The following is a 17156-nucleotide window of genomic DNA, read 5'->3' on the forward strand; positions in this document are numbered from 1 at the left end:
CAATTTCCCGCCTTCGAAGCGCAATATGAAACAGTAAAAGCTGCGCGCCAATAATTACAAACAAGAGCGAATAGCGCATACGAATACACAGCGGACAGAATAGATGTAGAAAAAGCGGCTTACAGCTTGGTCAGTTGAACTCTTGCTGTATGGAACCGGAATCAAACGTTCTTGTAATTCACCGCCTATCACCTTCAAGAAGTAACAAATGGCAACATTAAAGAGTGATTCGACAGACAGTGAAGACGTAAACAATAAAAGATAGTGCATAGAATAAGACACTACTAATAAACCTGAAAGATGATTGTAAAAAGACAGCGTACTTCTTAATCTATACCGGGTGATAGTTTCGGCAAAGCCAATAAATACACCTGCCCTCTAAATTACATAGATTCTTATTATATTCCTCCTGGAATAAAATTCTACGGTTAAAAAGTCTCATTTTGTTTCTCGAGTTCCACATAAAACATCTTTTTGCACATAAAGTAATCTATAAAAACGTGCAGTACGAATTAAGCAACATATGAAAGGTCTGGATTTTTAATACAGGTCGTCAGTCCAGGAAAATTTATCGGGTCAAAATGCATCTCACCAATCCTAGATATTTCATTTCTTTACAACCCCTCACCAAAATACATTTATCATTATCATGCACCGATCTACTTAAGATTCCTTATATACACATATTGGTCACTAAACACTGATCTACGAACGACAGCCAAGACCGGCTTGGAATAATACATGGGGCACGGGGTTATAAAGAAATAAAACCAAAAAGAAGAAACTTCATCCCGTATATTTTGACTTGAAAATACACAAGCCGCTGTATTTTTGCAATAACAAGAAAACGTGGAGCTACTTATATATAAGGTACGATATTAGACGTAGATAAAAAAATGTGTTTCAAGATAATACAGACACACGATAGCTCAAACGTGTGTAACTTTTATATGGCTCAGTGCCGAATATTGAGAACAGAGCGCTAAAAAACACGGTAAATATGCACAATGCTACACCCAAATTGTGAAGAACAGTTTCCAGGTCAATGATTAAAAATTCTGAATCAAAAATAAGACTTGTGTATATTTACGCGCAGGTGTTAATTCAAGTTAAAAATATGCTATTATGAGTACTGAGTATTAAACCAAACTGCACGTTATAAAGGGTGATCGTTAAAAACCTTCAAATAGGCGTTGAAATATCAGAGACATATGTTGGTTAAATTGATCTGTTGTCAGTCAGATGTTTGATGATAAATAACTTAATTAACGCCCCACTAATACACTTCACCGCCTCTTGCGAGTTGTTTTTTTTTTATCACCTGTTATAAGTTGTTACGAGGGGAACTGGGGGTTGGGGCTGCTCGCATGGCAAAATGACAGATATGCCGCCATGCGAACGTCTAGTATATGGAGCAGTTTGCGTGGCGAAAAAAGACAAATGTATATGTACTGTAAGGTCCCTATTTTTAACTACGCTATGAATGATTAAGTAATTATAGCCTGCTGACCCACACAGCCGTGCGCAGCACATGACTGAAAATTATCTGTTCTTTTGGCAAAGATTTTAATCTCAATATGATAATAATTAATATCCGTTATTGGCAATCCACCGCGATTCATATATATGTCGTTGGCCTTTTGATACACAATACAGTTGACACGCAAAGTGTGCATGCGCTAAACAAATTTAAAAATAAAATATCAATTGTTTCCATTACCACTAACCTGAGAGTACTAACTCTAAAATGCTATACATACAGCTAGTTCTACATCAAAGACGAAATATTTATATTTACAAAATAATACAATGTAGTAACGGTTTCGGTAAATTTGATGGCTACTTTACTAACAAAGCTAACGATAGGTCTAGTTTGAATACCAAATACACCCAAGCAAGTTTAATAGTACGACACTATGTTTTACGCTGTCGGTGGTTTGGAAAGAAATAGCGTGACCTTTTATGAAACCTGAGACCAGTACAAGAAGTCACTTGAACGTAAACAACCCCCAAAGCCAGCTTCAAAACTAACAACAATAAGTAGGCACCCACAGCCAATCGCACTATTCGTGTACAAGTACGGGCTGTCAAACTTGGATAGGTGTAACTGTGTAGTTTGATCGAAAAGATTTTAACGACATCTCATGTAACTTTAGATTGTCGTATTATTAAATCTTGATTAAGTCAGGGTGGTGTGTTGACTGCCATGAAAGGAAAACGGTTGGTGATGTTTAAAGATAGGATTAAACGTAGGAATGGAAAAGGAGTTGCTAAAAAACAAAAAAAACACACTAGTCCATTAGCTTGGGGTGTCTCAGACCGTAACGCTTAAAGCCTAAACGAGGCGTGCACTAAATTCTCCTTTTCGCAAAACACACAATCGGTTCAATTTTGCTGCATTCCTACAATACTTGTCTATGTGAACATTATACATCGATAACGGACTTACTTGAACCACTTAAATACAATAGATATTAGTTTGGTGCAAGCAACTCATTCACAGAGCAATTTTTGGCAGTGACAGCTGGTAAGACTGGCACAGGAGGGGCGAATAAAAAAACATACACAATGAAATGGAGTTTAAATTTTGAATACAAATTTGTAGTACCATAAATGTAAAAAAATGTTTAAATTTAAGGATATGTATCAAGATCGTATTATACTGGAAAATCAGTGATGTGTTCATATGTATATACGTATCAGTGCCCTCAGAAAAATTGCGTGTTCCTATAGACTGATTGTCAAAGCGACATTATTAATTTTGATGATAGACTTAGACAAGTTTGGTGTAGATATGTATGAGTGAACGTGCTATCGCTTCGCGAACAAACTTGTTTTACCGCGTGCATTCACCACGTTGAGGCATCGAGCGATAACGTGCGCATGCGGGTTAAGTCGTATTTGACATGGTGAGAACGCGCATGCGCACGTTGCGGCCAAGACTGACAGCACTAGATGCGCGTTTCATGCACTGGCTTAGGCAAATCCGCGGGGGCAGCGGGCGCAAATTGCGCGTGGTGGGGAGGTAGGCGCAAGGTATTTGGGGAGGGAACGGGCCGCTGGTCGTCCTTGGGGCGTTGTGACACCGGGTTCGCCGGATCTTCGTCAATGTAAGTGATGTCTGAGAGAGGCCGCGGAGGCCAGGGACCGGTGTGGCTGCGCGAACTGCGCAAACTGTGTAAGCTGTGTAAACTATGTACCGAGCGCCGCTCTTCTAGATCCTCCAGGGTGGACTTGAAAGCTCTGATTACTCGCAACTGCAAACACAGGGAAGCAGGGTCTCATCAGGCGGGCCGGGTGTACATGCACACGCTCGCACGCTCCGGACGAACCGGTCTTGTGATTTCGGTTCGTCCTTGACATTTATTAATACCCATATTTATACTTGAAACTACTTTTTAACCATCATGACTTTCGCCAAACTGCAACTTAATTTATTGATAAATGTCAAAGGCTTCGGTAAAAGTCACACTCAAAAAGTCCCAATTTTCTGAGCTAGATCTCTTAATGCTGCGCTTACTCCGCCCTTACACCCAAACAAGAATCTTGATGTTTTGACACTTGAACTAAGTGCTCAAACAACTAAAGTTGGTCAAAAAACCAAGACTAATAATTAAGTACTTTCACTCGGTTATTCACACTTTATTACAGGGGTATTTTTACTGTTTTATATATTCTGTCTCAAAAAAATTTCCAATAAAAAAATATCGTTCCTTTTTTTAAATCTGGTGATAGTTTAAACTGTGTTGGCGTCATCCAGCCTAATGCCAATAAACAAAAATAATGTTTATTGCGATGTAGGGCAGGTAATGCCAATTCTTTAAATACAAAACCAAAGCCAATTAAACAAAATAAGTAAACACAGTATATACAAAATGATAAGTAAAAACGAAATAAGAGAAGATATAAACACTCTTAGCAAGAATAGTATAAAGTGACTAGTTACACGAAATGTTGCTTGTTGAAACCAAAGTGCAAATTTAAAGAAGTGTGTTTACTTTTTTATAATACATTTATTTCAGAATCAGTATAATGGTATGTAAGTGTGTCTTTGTTAGAGATGGGAGACGAGTTATATACAATTTCCAGGCACCTCTAGTCTCAAAAGTAAACGAAACAGAACCAAAAGACAGAGAAAGAGACAGATTAAAGAAAGAGCGCAGAGGGTAAAATACTCTAGCATTCGTACACTACACCCTAGAAATCGCCATTTGTTAGAATATCGATCGCACGTTAGTTCTGGAAGCAGCATTTAGTAGATTCAGACATTTATACGTTTTAGGTACATTCATACATATATACTCGGATCTCAAGTACATGAAAGATTCTTGGACTACTTCTTCAAACACGTATTCAATCAAGAAATCTTTAGAGTAGGTCTTCTTATGGACCATATACTATTTGAGAAATAATACCTTCTAGTTTAAGTCCTACATTATTGAGCTAATTAAATAACTTCTAACCCCCTTTAATGCATGAAATTAAAACCGGAATCAAAATGCACTAAAGCCAGTCTAAAACTTTCCAGTTCAGGACCATTTGCTATAATATCTAATTTGAATGCTAATTGTGTGTTGTCTACCCGAAACTTCAACCAGTTTTCAATGTAAATTTGAATCAATTTAATTCTCTAGAGGCAATTGTAAGTATTAGATCTGAAGCATTAAAGTCCACATACTGGCGTAAATGCCCATTTTCTATACGGAAGATAAATAGAAAATATTTTGATCATTAAAAGAGCAAACGTTTCATCCAATCCGGAGGGAAGAAATCCACAAAAGGAATTCTTCAAATGCGGGAATAATTGAAATTTAGTCGAAAAAGTCCAAGAAACTATCTGACAGTCATCAATCCCTAACCACAAACACTATTAATTGGCTGTGTTGTCGGCAGCACGCTGGTAAAACAGTATCGTCTGGTAATGTTTGGTATAATATGGCGTATTAATTGAATGATACCACTATAACTAAACGAGGTACAGGGTAAGGGGCGACAAGACACATCCAGGAAGGTTTCGGCTCTAAGAACAACTAACATGGTATAGAAGTGCAAAATAGACGGCAATCGCAGTTCATCTAAAGAAGGCCTACTACAACTACATACTTGTTTTGTGTGGCGGAATTTGCTTGAGGCACCCAACGGTTCCCTATACCTCTGTTTCTTTCATCGCTTCAGCTGGCTATTAAACGTACAAAAATATGGTTATTTTTATCTCGCATTCTATGCCTTCTTAGCTGTAAACTGGAAAATTTTGAACTAATCGTTTATTGGTCTTAGATATTAGATACGTTACGCATTCTGTAATTTAGAAAGTGCACGGAATAAGTTCAAGTAATAACCAAATGGCCTATGCATAGAGAAAATCTCTTTAATTTTCTTGTATACTATATTAGTCCAAAACTATCTAATATCAGGTACCAACATAGCCGATGTTTAAGACCTAATACTACTACTACATTCACCGGCACTTAAGGCGGTGTACCGAATTTTAACAAAATAAAATCTTGTACAATTTTTTAATTTTTTGTCCGATTTCCAAATTTTTTTTCACAGATGAGAGGAAAATGATTTAAAATATTCTCTCAGATTTTTAAATCAAATTAAATACATGTCCAATATACAGGAAGTAAAACAAAATTATCTCCTTTTAATCTAACTTTGGAACATGCTATGACAAATTAGTAAATACACCATTTTATGAGTAAAAGTTGTAACTGAAAAGTGTTGTGATCAGGAGTTTAATTAGTGGATCCTTTGTAGATTATTTTATGAACCCTGTTGATACCTCGGCTCGTTCTATAGTCATGAATATATTAATTCTACTCGACATGAAAAACTTTGAATTGTAATGTTCCTTGATATTTAATAACTATTATAACAAACACAAATGAAGCTAAAGAAATTTCTTATAGCAAACGAACATTTATTTGAAAAGAATATTAAAAAAAACTGTCTAGAAAAAATTTGAAACGATTTGTATGTAAAATGTTATATAATTAATCGTTAAATACAATTAATCAAGGGTATTACCCCCAATTAATGCCACTATTCTTTTGGTATATTTAAAATCAAATGCTGAATGTCGTCATGAGGAATAGATTTTCATTTCTCCAAAAGAGCTTGTGGCACCCAACTAATGGTTAAAGATGCAGGAATACGACCTGGCATTCTTAGCCCAAGCGTGTACCAAACATGTTTCATTGGATGCGCATATGAACTTAATACTAGTGTACGGTAGGAATGTACGCATTCTTGTGCATCATCGATATTAGAAGATAGTCACTAACAACAAAATCGACATAAGAGGAAACAAAATAAAATAATAAAAATTTCTTTTTTTCTTACTCATAGGGTTCAATAATTCATAACTTTTGAGCCATGAAAGACAGACTTCAAGGGAAAAAATGCAGAATTTCGCCACAACGTGGTCCAGAAAAAAATGAATAGATATTGTGTTTCCCCACATATTCGATATGCATTCCGTTTGATTGAATTTACACGATGAGACTAGACTAATTTTCCTCCGATTTGTAAACTGATATTTGAAAGTTGAATAAATAATATAAAAGTTCTATAAGAACATATTTAATTAAATTCAAGATGCTCCGTTTCAAGTGCCAGTGAGTGTATATTCATCCTACAAATCCCAATAACTCTTATCCAGATATCCTAGAACTGCGTAGAAAATATGTATTAGACGCATAGTAGTTCGGTCAAAATCACAGTTAGGTCGAAATCTTAACCAGATCTAAGTTAGCTACCTTGCACTACGTATGAAAAATTGTCCGTCGACGTTAAATATAAAAAAGGTACGAATTAAAGTACCATTAATAGAGGGACACGTACGAATGACGAAACAGACATGGCCATAAAAAACACGGACGTAAGGGTGCGACAGAAACAATATCGTCAATTGGTCAGATTCGTGTAAAAAGTGCAACTTTAGACAACACAGCCATAAGTTTACGAATTTAATAAACGATGCTTATATTCTCGTTCAATCCTTTTTTGACCTGCTACTTTGAGAATTGCTTATATTATACGAGGCAGACAGTTAAGGAAAGCAGCAGCTTCAACAAAGGTTGTTAGATGGACTATTCTCGAGGTGGTCTTTCATGCACATTTACTACTCTACAACTACACATTATTCGGCTGAGTGTAAATCGGTATTATTCCACAACGATCTGTGAACTTTCTACACATGCAATTTGCGAAGTCAGTCACTCACACGGATTTATTTCGAAATTTCATGTTTCAATCTGATGCCCTGTTCGTGACTGACGATTACTTAAATAATAAAGTAAAAAGCATCTAAAAGCCAAAAGAGAGTTAGAGGAAAATAAACACACTGTGACATAATTTAAAATATCACCGACTCTCTCAAAAAAGTATGTGAAATAAGGGAAACGGGAGTAGATCCACTGCTGGCCTACTTTTTAATTAGTAACTGGTGTTACAATTCAATAAAACTACATTTAAAAACTGGTTTGCTGCACCTGCAAGGCATAAATGTTATTCTATCTGACAAACATTTAAAAAAGGAACGCTACAAAAACACATTGACAACTAGAAGCGAACAATAATATTTGGGTGGACAACATAAAACCTTTACAATTCTAAATAAGCTTGACTTACTACAAGAGCATTAGATTGTTTACTTATACAAACAGATATTATGAAGGATTTTTTGAAACTGGTTATCCATCTTGGAAAAGACAGTAAGGAAGAGTCTATATATTCAACTGTAGATAAATATAATTAATTATTAATGGCAGCAGGCAAGTAATTTGAAATTCTTGTCATTGAATGTTATTTAATTTCCATACAAGTGTTACCAAATCCATTTCTGAAATACCTTTCTTTGACTGGAAAAAAATTTGTGCTTAAGGAGTTGACCACCCAAAAATGAATGATTAATTTTGCGACACGCACTGTCAACTGTTAAGCAGCACGCATGCTAGTCAATAAGACTAAAAAAGAGAAAAGTGGTATAGGAAATCAAGGATGAGACAGATGGGAGGACCTTATTTGAACTTGGTCTATTATTTTTACCTATGGAAACCCTACAAATTGAGCTCTGTTCCAAATCAGTCACACATTTCATATCATTACACTTGCATATGGGTCAGAGGCTTTATTATTTGTGTCTTTGTAAACATTGAAAGCTCTGACTCATAATAGTTCTTGATCGGATTCCCTTATGCTGAGGGAAGACGACCGTTTTCTGTCTGCTGTTTTTTACAGTAATTTAACCAATGTGTCTACTAGAACTATTACGAACAACACTCACCTGGGTTTGCAACCGAGTAAGGCCTCGAATCCATAGGATTTGACCAGCTCTAGGCTTTTTGTCGGAGTCTACATCGAATCTTTCTTCACCGATCGGTATAGCCTCTGTATATTCTTCTGGATGACCACGGCCCCATCTTCGTTGGCATAAGCACAATTGAAACATGCAAACTAAAGACATGAAGCTAAACTTACGATAAAATCTTAGGAATCTTGCGGGTGGGGATAGTGGTAACCAGTTGGCCCCATAAAAGGGTTCCAATGCCAAATAATAGGCACCAGAACCATTGCTCTAGCGTGAGAGCTTTGGTCGAGAACGCCATCCCACCATACTGAATAATGAACACCTGACAAATGATTATTTTCGCAAGTTCTTCAAATCGAACTATAACAATTTTACCTGTGCAGCGCAAGTACCGATCCAAATTGTATAGAAAATGGGGTTGGTGAAAATGCCTTCGAAAACATTCCTTTGTCCATGGATCTTTCTAGCGTTGAATTCATTGAACAGCGTCATCATAACGAATGAGTTGAAAATTACGGTGAAATGTTGAGTGGGTTCTGCGCCGATCTCTGCTTTTCGTCCCGATTCAATATCCAATAACTTTTCACCTTTATTATCAAACAAACTGTTATATGAATGTTCAATGACATAAAAACTGTGACGTACCAACAAAGAGTAAAGTAAAGATGATAGTTAACTGGTAGACGGCTTGACCAAGGATGTTTTTCATCATAGTCCTGGAAATTAAAGGTTTAGTTCTTCCGTAGGGTTTCCTAAGCAATAAGTCATTGGTGGGCATTTCTGTGGCTAAAGCCAAAGACGCTAATGTATCCATAATCAGGTTCACCCATAACATTTGCACAGCCTAAACGACAAAAATCATATAATCAATTTATTACAAGACTAATAAAAAATACCTTGAGAGGACTATCTTGAACGGCACAAGCACCAATGAAAGCAACAATAACGGCAACAACGTTGACTGTCAATTGGAACTGCAAGAATTTAGCTATGCTGTCATATACGTTCCTACCCCACATGACCGCCTTTACAATACTGCTGAAGTTGTCATCAGTTAAAATAATGTCGGAAGCTTCTTTGGCCACGTCAGTACCAGCGATACCCTAAAATAAAAGTACGCTTAAACTGTGAAATTTTTTACAACAAAAAAAATACCATGGCAAATCCAACATCCGCCTTTTTCAATGCAGGACCATCGTTCGTTCCGTCACCAGTCACAGCTACAACTTCCCTGTTGTCAGTTGCGGTACTGTCAATAATACCTTTCACCAAGATGTATTTGTCAGTGGGAGAGGAACGAGCCAACACTCGCAATTTAGGCCAAACTTTATCTAAGAGATGTTGTTGAACCTAAAAAAGAGAAAGAGGAAGGTAAAAGAAAATGCTACTTGACTTACAGGGATTCAAGTGGAGTGTATATTTCACAAATAGCTGATTATAAAGCTGTGGGAAAATGTTTATCAGTACTCTTAAAATCGTTTAATATCATTTTGAAGTTTTCTTATCATCTATTGGTAGGAACTACAACTTTTTTTATATTAAATTCCTTGTTACTTCCATAACTTACCTAGTTCAGCTGTGCTGAAAATCTAATATTGTAATTTGTTAGACAATTATGTACAATTTTTTTTCTGGTTTCCAAATAAGAAGCATGGAAAAATCGAACTTTTTATCCTAAAACATTTACCTCAACTAAACACAAAAAGTTAGGTAGCGAGTTAAATAAAAGTGTGCAGCCCATAAAAAGGTGTTTATCCAAAAACATTCAATTTTTTCTCTTTTTTATTTGACCAGTCGGAAAATGAACGCAATAAGATCGACGTAAGTATAGTTTCGAACTTGAACGGTGCAGGTTTCGTATATGGGGTACTCAGTGTATTAACGCAATTAAGCGATATTCGTACACACGATGCAACTGTGATCGGTACATCATCCTGTATTAGTTATTCGGTTTCATGTCAAAGCTATTCGATTTCTAGCCAGACGCTCAAACGATTTTCAGTAAAGTAATCAACAATAAGCCTAGACCTTAGAGTAACAACTGGCAGAAATGCCTATAACAAACTTACAATCAATACATTAATACAAAGAGTACTATAGTGGTACTGTTGATTAGCGTTTGCCACTATCCATTTTACTACACATTTAGCAGTACAAACTTAATATTCAACCATGCCCGAGGCTGCTTTACTAGTGAAACTTTTCCCCTAAGCTTTGTCAGCATTTCACAAATACATCCCTGAACCACAATTATTTGGTTCTTTAGTAGATATATGTGTCATGTTCAGCTCTATCGAAATTACGATTACTTACCTCGCCGGAACTATCTCTGATTCTCATATTGAACTCTTTGCCTTCAAGAATAAGGAAATCTTCATTAGGTTTCACAATTCCACATTTAGTGGCAATAGATCTAGCTGTATTAACATTATCTCCTGTAACCATTCTGACAGTAATACCGGCTTTCTGACATTTCTTGATCGCATCGGGTACTTCCTGCCTGACTGGATCTTCAATACCAACGACGCAAAGGCAGGTAAGGTTGCTTACGATGTTATCTTCATCCTCCCAGTTAGGTTCGTTATCTATGTGAACCTCATTGATCGCAGCTTTACCTGGCACAAAGTCTTTGTAAGCGACGGAAATTGTTCTAAGTCCATCGCAGGCCATAGGTTCAATAACTTGTTTAAGAAGCCGCTCTTGCATGTCCCGTGTGAATTTTTCCAGACGGCCATCGTGACCATATATGAAGGCACACCTAAAAAGGATTGTAAATTTAAAATTAACCTTCTACAGGCGTAGCCATCTGGACTTACTTGTTTAAAATCATTTCAGAAGCACCCTTGGTGAATAACCTATACCCGCCCTCTCGGCGGGGAATGACAGTACTCATGGATTTCCTAACAGAATTAAATGTATACACTCGGGTGAATGATTCTTCCGGATAATCGTCTCGGATATTTTGGTAGTTTTTGTTAAGGGCTAGAGAAAATCCCAGCAAAGAACATTCAGTTTTGTTGCCCACCTGTTTGGGTAGTTCAGTGGGATCTTCAGAAGGCTAAAACGACGATTTATGAAATACAAGCTGCATAATTTATATCACAATCATACCATAACACGAGAAGTATACGCGCAATTAACGGCAATACCCTGTATGATAAGATTGCCGACGTGCGCGGGAATATCACTGAATTTAGGGATAGTCTTGCAGAGCTGCTCACAGATATATGATTGCACGACGGTCATTCTATTTGTGGTCAAAGTACCGGTCTTATCGGAACAAATGGCAGTTGCGTTGCCCATAGTTTCACACGCATCTAAATGTCTGACTAAATTGTTATCTTTCATCATTTTCTATAAATTAAATAACGAGTCAGTGACTGTGATCATCAATCAGAATAGTCTGGACTAACCTTAACACTATAAGCTAAGGACAAAGTTACAGCTAGTGGTAGACCTTCAGGCACGGCTACGACAAGAACTGTGACACCAATGATCAAGTGACGAACCAGCTGATTGGCATAATGGTTCTTCCATGGCTTTTTGTCGATAATAAACGTTGTAACGCAAAACTGTATAACCAAAATCACCACGGTAAGAACGGCGATGGTGGAACCCGCGTATCCAATCTGAATTGCGAGTTTGGTCAATTTGGCTTGCAATACAGACTTTTCCTTCTTGTGACTGGTTTCCGCTGGAGGTGCATTGCTCACATGGTTCTCCTTTCCATCCTGGGCGTTGTCAAGTTTATTTGCCACCGGAGCTGGTGAATTCATGTGGCTATTTCCGGTTACGTTCTCCTCATCGCCTGTTTCCATAAGAACTTCAAAATTATTGAAAAGCGACATGGGTGATTTATGATATTATTAGTTTACACCACGATTTGATACGTATTTGCTAGCCAATAGACGAAATCTTATTTATTCCAATACAAATAGTTATGAAACGATTTAATAAATATTACGATTATGACTTCAACCAGACATTTTAAAAAGATTAAATTAATTTGAAATGCAAAAACAATAATGCAGTTTTACTAAGGTACCTTTTGACATTTAACTTGCATATGTTGATAGAAATAGAAAAGATACTCAAAATCTAAATTCGAAAACAATGTTTAAGATAATAATCACTCTTCTAAAATGTATCATCAAATCGCAGCATAGAATTAAAGTAAACATGAAACATGTAACATTTTATGAGTCTTAAATAAATAAAAGAAAATATTAGAGGCATGCAGGAAGGATGTTAGTAGTGGAATTGTTAATCGAAAATTAAATCTATATCCTCAATAAATTAGAAGTTAATCAAACAATGTTCTTAGGAATATAATTCATATAAATAGAGAAAATTTATTCACCTGTCAAACTTTTCTTCTTCCGCTGCTTTTTAGCTTCTGTACAAAAACACATGCAAAAGGAGAACATTAGCAATCTCAAAAACACTCCCAAAGTCCTGACATGGGTAAAATACAAAAAAAATACGAATGGAATCTTACAGTATATGGCCAATAATTTCTTTCAATATTCGGCCATGCTTGAGTTTTAAATGTATCAATATGCAGTAGGGTCATTTATGAAGAGATTCATGAAACAGTTGATTTAAATAGAATAAAAATATTTCAATGTTAGGCAATTATATAATTTAACGTTGGAGCCAAAATATCGAAATATCACAACATCTTGAAAAGTATGATAACATCTTTTCAATAGACAAATGGGCATTTGTCTGCGTGGTGAGAACAATTTTAAATATGTGAACTATAATTAAAGTAGACAAAATGAAGTAACTAAAATTTTTATGGAGACGTTTGCACCATACACTGTAAGTGGCTTTAGGCCAAGACTATATATAAAAAATCCTATTCTAAAAATAAACATACATGTATTTTATGTGCAAAATTAAACGAGAATTATTATTAAACTGCAATAATTCGTAAAGATTGAAAAGAAATAACAATACAATTAATGACATAAAAATACACGTACGTAAGTGTAGAAAATTGGGGGAAGGGCAGGGCATAATAACATCATTAAAATACGAAAAAGGGCCTTAAATTTTCAAAGTCTCTTAAAATGGAAACAAAAGTCACTTTCATATGGCTGACAAAATTTATAAGCCCCCTTTGCGAGTCACAGACAATCTATATGATAATGTTACAGACATTTCAAAAATGTGCAGCTAACAGTAATACACTTAAATTGTCTTTAATGCATCATCTGTAAGAACTCTCACAGGACAAGAACTGAATAAAAATAACCCTAAAGCAACAGGGAAAAAAAATTCTACTGTTAAATAGATTTTTGTCAACGTAAGAAAGAGATAAAAAAACTAAACCTCTAAAATATAAAGTAATATGTAGATTCAGGGCCTCATAAATTTGATTTCTGGATTTAAAAAAGTCTATTTTTCCCAGATATTTAACAGTTTAAAAATAATGAAACTAATAGAGATAGAAATATAAACGAGAAGTCCTTACAGATGGGAAAAATACAGGGGGGGGGGGGGGGTCACGATTCAAACAGTGACATGCGCATGGAATGAGAAAGAACATACCTTTTTTCATTTTCTTGATTTCTTGCTCTTGTTGATCAACAGCGGCGCCAAGGAGAGTAAAGATGATGCCAGCTTGTGAATTCACACCCACAGCTGTTACCAACATCTTACCGGAACCTTCCATAACATGAGTGCCTGAGAGGACCATGGGATTAAAGTTTTCTCCTTTCTTCACGTGATCTGATTCACCAGTAAGAGATGACTCATCCACCTAAAGAAGGGCTCAATTGCAAATATGTTTAATATTGGCACCACATACCTTAAGGTCGTTGGATTGTATAAGAATACCGTCCGCAGGCAAAAGATCACCATATTTAATTTGGCAAATATCTCCTACAATTATGTCACTAACAGGGATCTGCTTGACTTCTCCACCTCTGATAACTGCAAATTTGTGTTCTCCCTCTATTCGACTTTGTAAACCGCGAAACTGTCTTTCCTTAGTATAATCGTTAAACGCTGTCACTAACACTACAACTATAACTGAAATTAAAATGGCGAGACCTTCGATCCACCCATGGCTTGTTTCATCATCATCGAATTCATTCTCTGTAAAGAAAGAAACTGAGCTATTAACTTTAGAACTGCACAATTATACCTATAATTAATTTTTACTAGTCTACCTAGTAAGTAAAGAGCGACTTTAATATACAATGATCTTCTAAATATACTGACAAATAAGGTGAAAGTTAAAAAAGAATTCCGCAATAAGTATGAAATTGAAACTCTTATAACACACAGTGAAGATCTCCAAAAAAGTTGTTGGTGATAAAGTATGGATCTAACTTAGAAAAATTAACACTTTCGGCAAATCTTCGTCCTTCATTGTGAAAAGAATGAATCCGAAAGAATACACCATCTCGCAGAAACACTTATTTTCACCTTATCGTCAATCTCTCTTTTAAGTTATATGATGCATTTAGGGACACCATATATAAACGATTCCAATTATAATTTAGACTAGGTACATTCCAGTGCTTGCCCGTAAATGGATTTAATTGAATCACTTTTCTCTTTCAGGCCAAAATTAAAATCAGACAGCTTCTGTATAAAACTCAGAATTAAATGTCACATTTTATGTTGTGGTCAATTAAACAAGATTTAATTCGTAGGAAACTAAACTTAAAAGTATATTTTATTAATTACTGACACTTTTACGGCTATAATGAATGAGTGCTCACGCACAAGTATTTTGATAAGAAATCCAAGGTGTTACATAGCATATATAAATATAAAAATAATTGACTATACACTTAAACTCATAAAAGTTTTTATCTCGCGAATAATACTCTACAATGATATTTTTAGAAAAAAATACACAAATGGTGGTTTAATTATTCACAGATACGTAGTATAATACACAGCAGAATAAAACTTACCAGAGTCATCTGCAGGTGGTTGATAGAATGAAAGACCCAAAGAAACTATCGCTGCTACTTCTAAAATAATTAACGTTATGTCTTGTAAAGCTTCCCAAACTAATTGTAAAAACGTTTTTGGAGGTTTGGGGGGTATTGAATTGGAACCAAATGTTTCTCTTCTATGATCTAAATCTACTTGTGATCCGCTCAAACCTGAAATTAATCAAATATGTTTATGTAATGTACTAGATTTTCAAACTCGTTATGATAGGTCATGTCTATTTGAGTTTTAAATTAGTAAATAAAAATAATGACACTTAACGCTTACCTTCACTAGGGGATGTGTATAGTTTCTTACATATTTCTTGTACCCCACCCAGATCCTGTATTCTCTGGACTCCATCCTGCTCACGATGTTCCATGAGGTCCCGGAGTTGCTTGAGGGTGATTCCATATTGTGCGGGACGGCCGTCTATCGTAGCCATTTCTTACTGCAGTTCTGAAATTAAGATAACTCAATTCAAGGAATTTTATTTTTACAAAGATTTACAGAATTGTAATACTTATAACAAAATTTAGTTAACCAACAACATGTCCAATATTATCATTTTTATTACTATCTAACACCAGCACATAACTTCAACTGTGAGTTAATCTTACTAAAATGATTACAAATTTTGGAAAGACGATGTAATCTAACTGTTTCTACTGACGCCTTGTGTAATCTTTGAGAGATCCATTAACGCAATGAGCCCCTATTAATGACGTTATTAAAGACGTCACAGGGCACTGTATACATCTTCATAATGTCACTAAGAGCTTTGAGATACCCTTAAGTAAACAACAATTAAGTTTTACAATAATACGAAAATGATAACAGTTGGTTTCATTTTAAAGTATGTACCTAATATGATCGGTTTTTCATTGATAACATCAGGCAGTACATTGTATTAAAGGTTTAGTCTACAAGTACTACTCACAAATAAGAGAAACCCTGGTTTACAAATGAAAAAAAAAATCTTACTCTGAATTACCTATGCTTTGAAATAATTGACTCAAATTTGATGGTGATTGTTTAAATACATGTGAAATTTGAATAGGAAAAATAATGCAAAATTCACTTACTAAATATGAATTCAAATAAAGCCAAAATTCTAGAAGCCAATGGACTTTTGAGTTGGTTATAAACATGAAGCACCGCGAATGAAAAAACTTCTTGCATGAATTTGTCATGTCAATGGAACAGAATAATTTGTGCACATTATCATAATTTGATTTGGTGGCTTTGTCTGATAAAATTTATATTTCTATGAGTCTTAGGGCATTACATTGTCAAGAACTGAAAAATAATATTGAGAGACCTTCAATTTCCATATTGCTACATTTAGATCTTATGTTCAATAATAAAGAAATATGTTGATCTTCTAGGAAATTCTTTACAATATGACACCAACATACTTTACAATATACACATTTGGGGCATCCTGTATATGTTGAACCAATAAGTTTATACGAAGCTAGAACTCCCATATTGTAGACACACATAAGATATAACAAGTGATTACTAAAATAAAACCTGACAGCACGAAATGAATTGGAAATATATGTTGTTGATTAAGCCATTTGTTATTAACCAAAAAACATCTGATCAACAACAGATGAATTTATCCAAAACATAACTCTAACAGTTGTTCTAATTTCCACTGGTAATTCATATCAATATCAAGTAATATAGGAAATGGTCCTAAAACAAAATAAGAGTGAATGTTCTTGCAATCAGTTGACATAAATGATTATATAGACCCTGAGTTACCTTTAGTTCTAAATTGAGGTAAATATTCTCTAAATCCTAGGAGTTATAAAGGAAAAATTGAAAATATTTTAAAATTATGATATTTCATATTGTAGATATGAAGCTTTCGAAG

At 35.3% G+C, this 17156-nt stretch overlaps 1 protein-coding gene across 15 annotated transcripts in view; it reads right to left on the reverse strand.

Moving 5' to 3' along the window:
- Positions 1-17156, reverse strand: part of PMCA (plasma membrane calcium-transporting ATPase 3) — a 75158-nt gene that overhangs the window by 8914 nt on the left and 49088 nt on the right. For 8 of the 15 annotated variants that reach the window (XM_066302353.1, XM_066302355.1, XM_066302351.1 and 5 more), the window contains 16 exons: positions 15560-15730; positions 15250-15444; positions 14130-14419; positions 13871-14081; positions 12675-12710; positions 11728-12122; positions 11426-11668; positions 11131-11372; positions 10628-11072; positions 9470-9664; positions 9211-9417; positions 8960-9158; positions 8690-8901; positions 8485-8636; positions 8291-8426; positions 780-3257 (listed from right to left, as the gene is read on the reverse strand). In XM_066302353.1, coding sequence (XP_066158450.1) covers positions 2952-3257; positions 8291-8426; positions 8485-8636; positions 8690-8901; positions 8960-9158; positions 9211-9417; positions 9470-9664; positions 10628-11072; positions 11131-11372; positions 11426-11668; positions 11728-12122; positions 12675-12710; positions 13871-14081; positions 14130-14419; positions 15250-15444; positions 15560-15716 — 3621 coding nt within the window. In that variant the 5' untranslated portion in view covers positions 15717-15730 and the 3' untranslated portion in view covers positions 780-2951. Of the gene's footprint in view, positions 1-123; positions 193-779; positions 3258-5103; positions 5180-8290; positions 8427-8484; positions 8637-8689; positions 8902-8959; positions 9159-9210; positions 9418-9469; positions 9665-10627; positions 11073-11130; positions 11373-11425; positions 11669-11727; positions 12123-12674; positions 12711-13870; positions 14082-14129; positions 14420-15249; positions 15445-15559; positions 15731-15781; positions 15870-17156 lie in introns of those variants that run through there. The other 7 variants (XM_066302359.1, XM_066302350.1, XM_066302357.1 and 4 more) reach the window with 6 other exon arrangements.

This window comes from Euwallacea fornicatus, chromosome 3 (assembly GCF_040115645.1).
Source record: "Euwallacea fornicatus isolate EFF26 chromosome 3, ASM4011564v1, whole genome shotgun sequence".
NCBI classification, from domain to species: domain Eukaryota; kingdom Metazoa; phylum Arthropoda; class Insecta; order Coleoptera; family Curculionidae; genus Euwallacea; species Euwallacea fornicatus.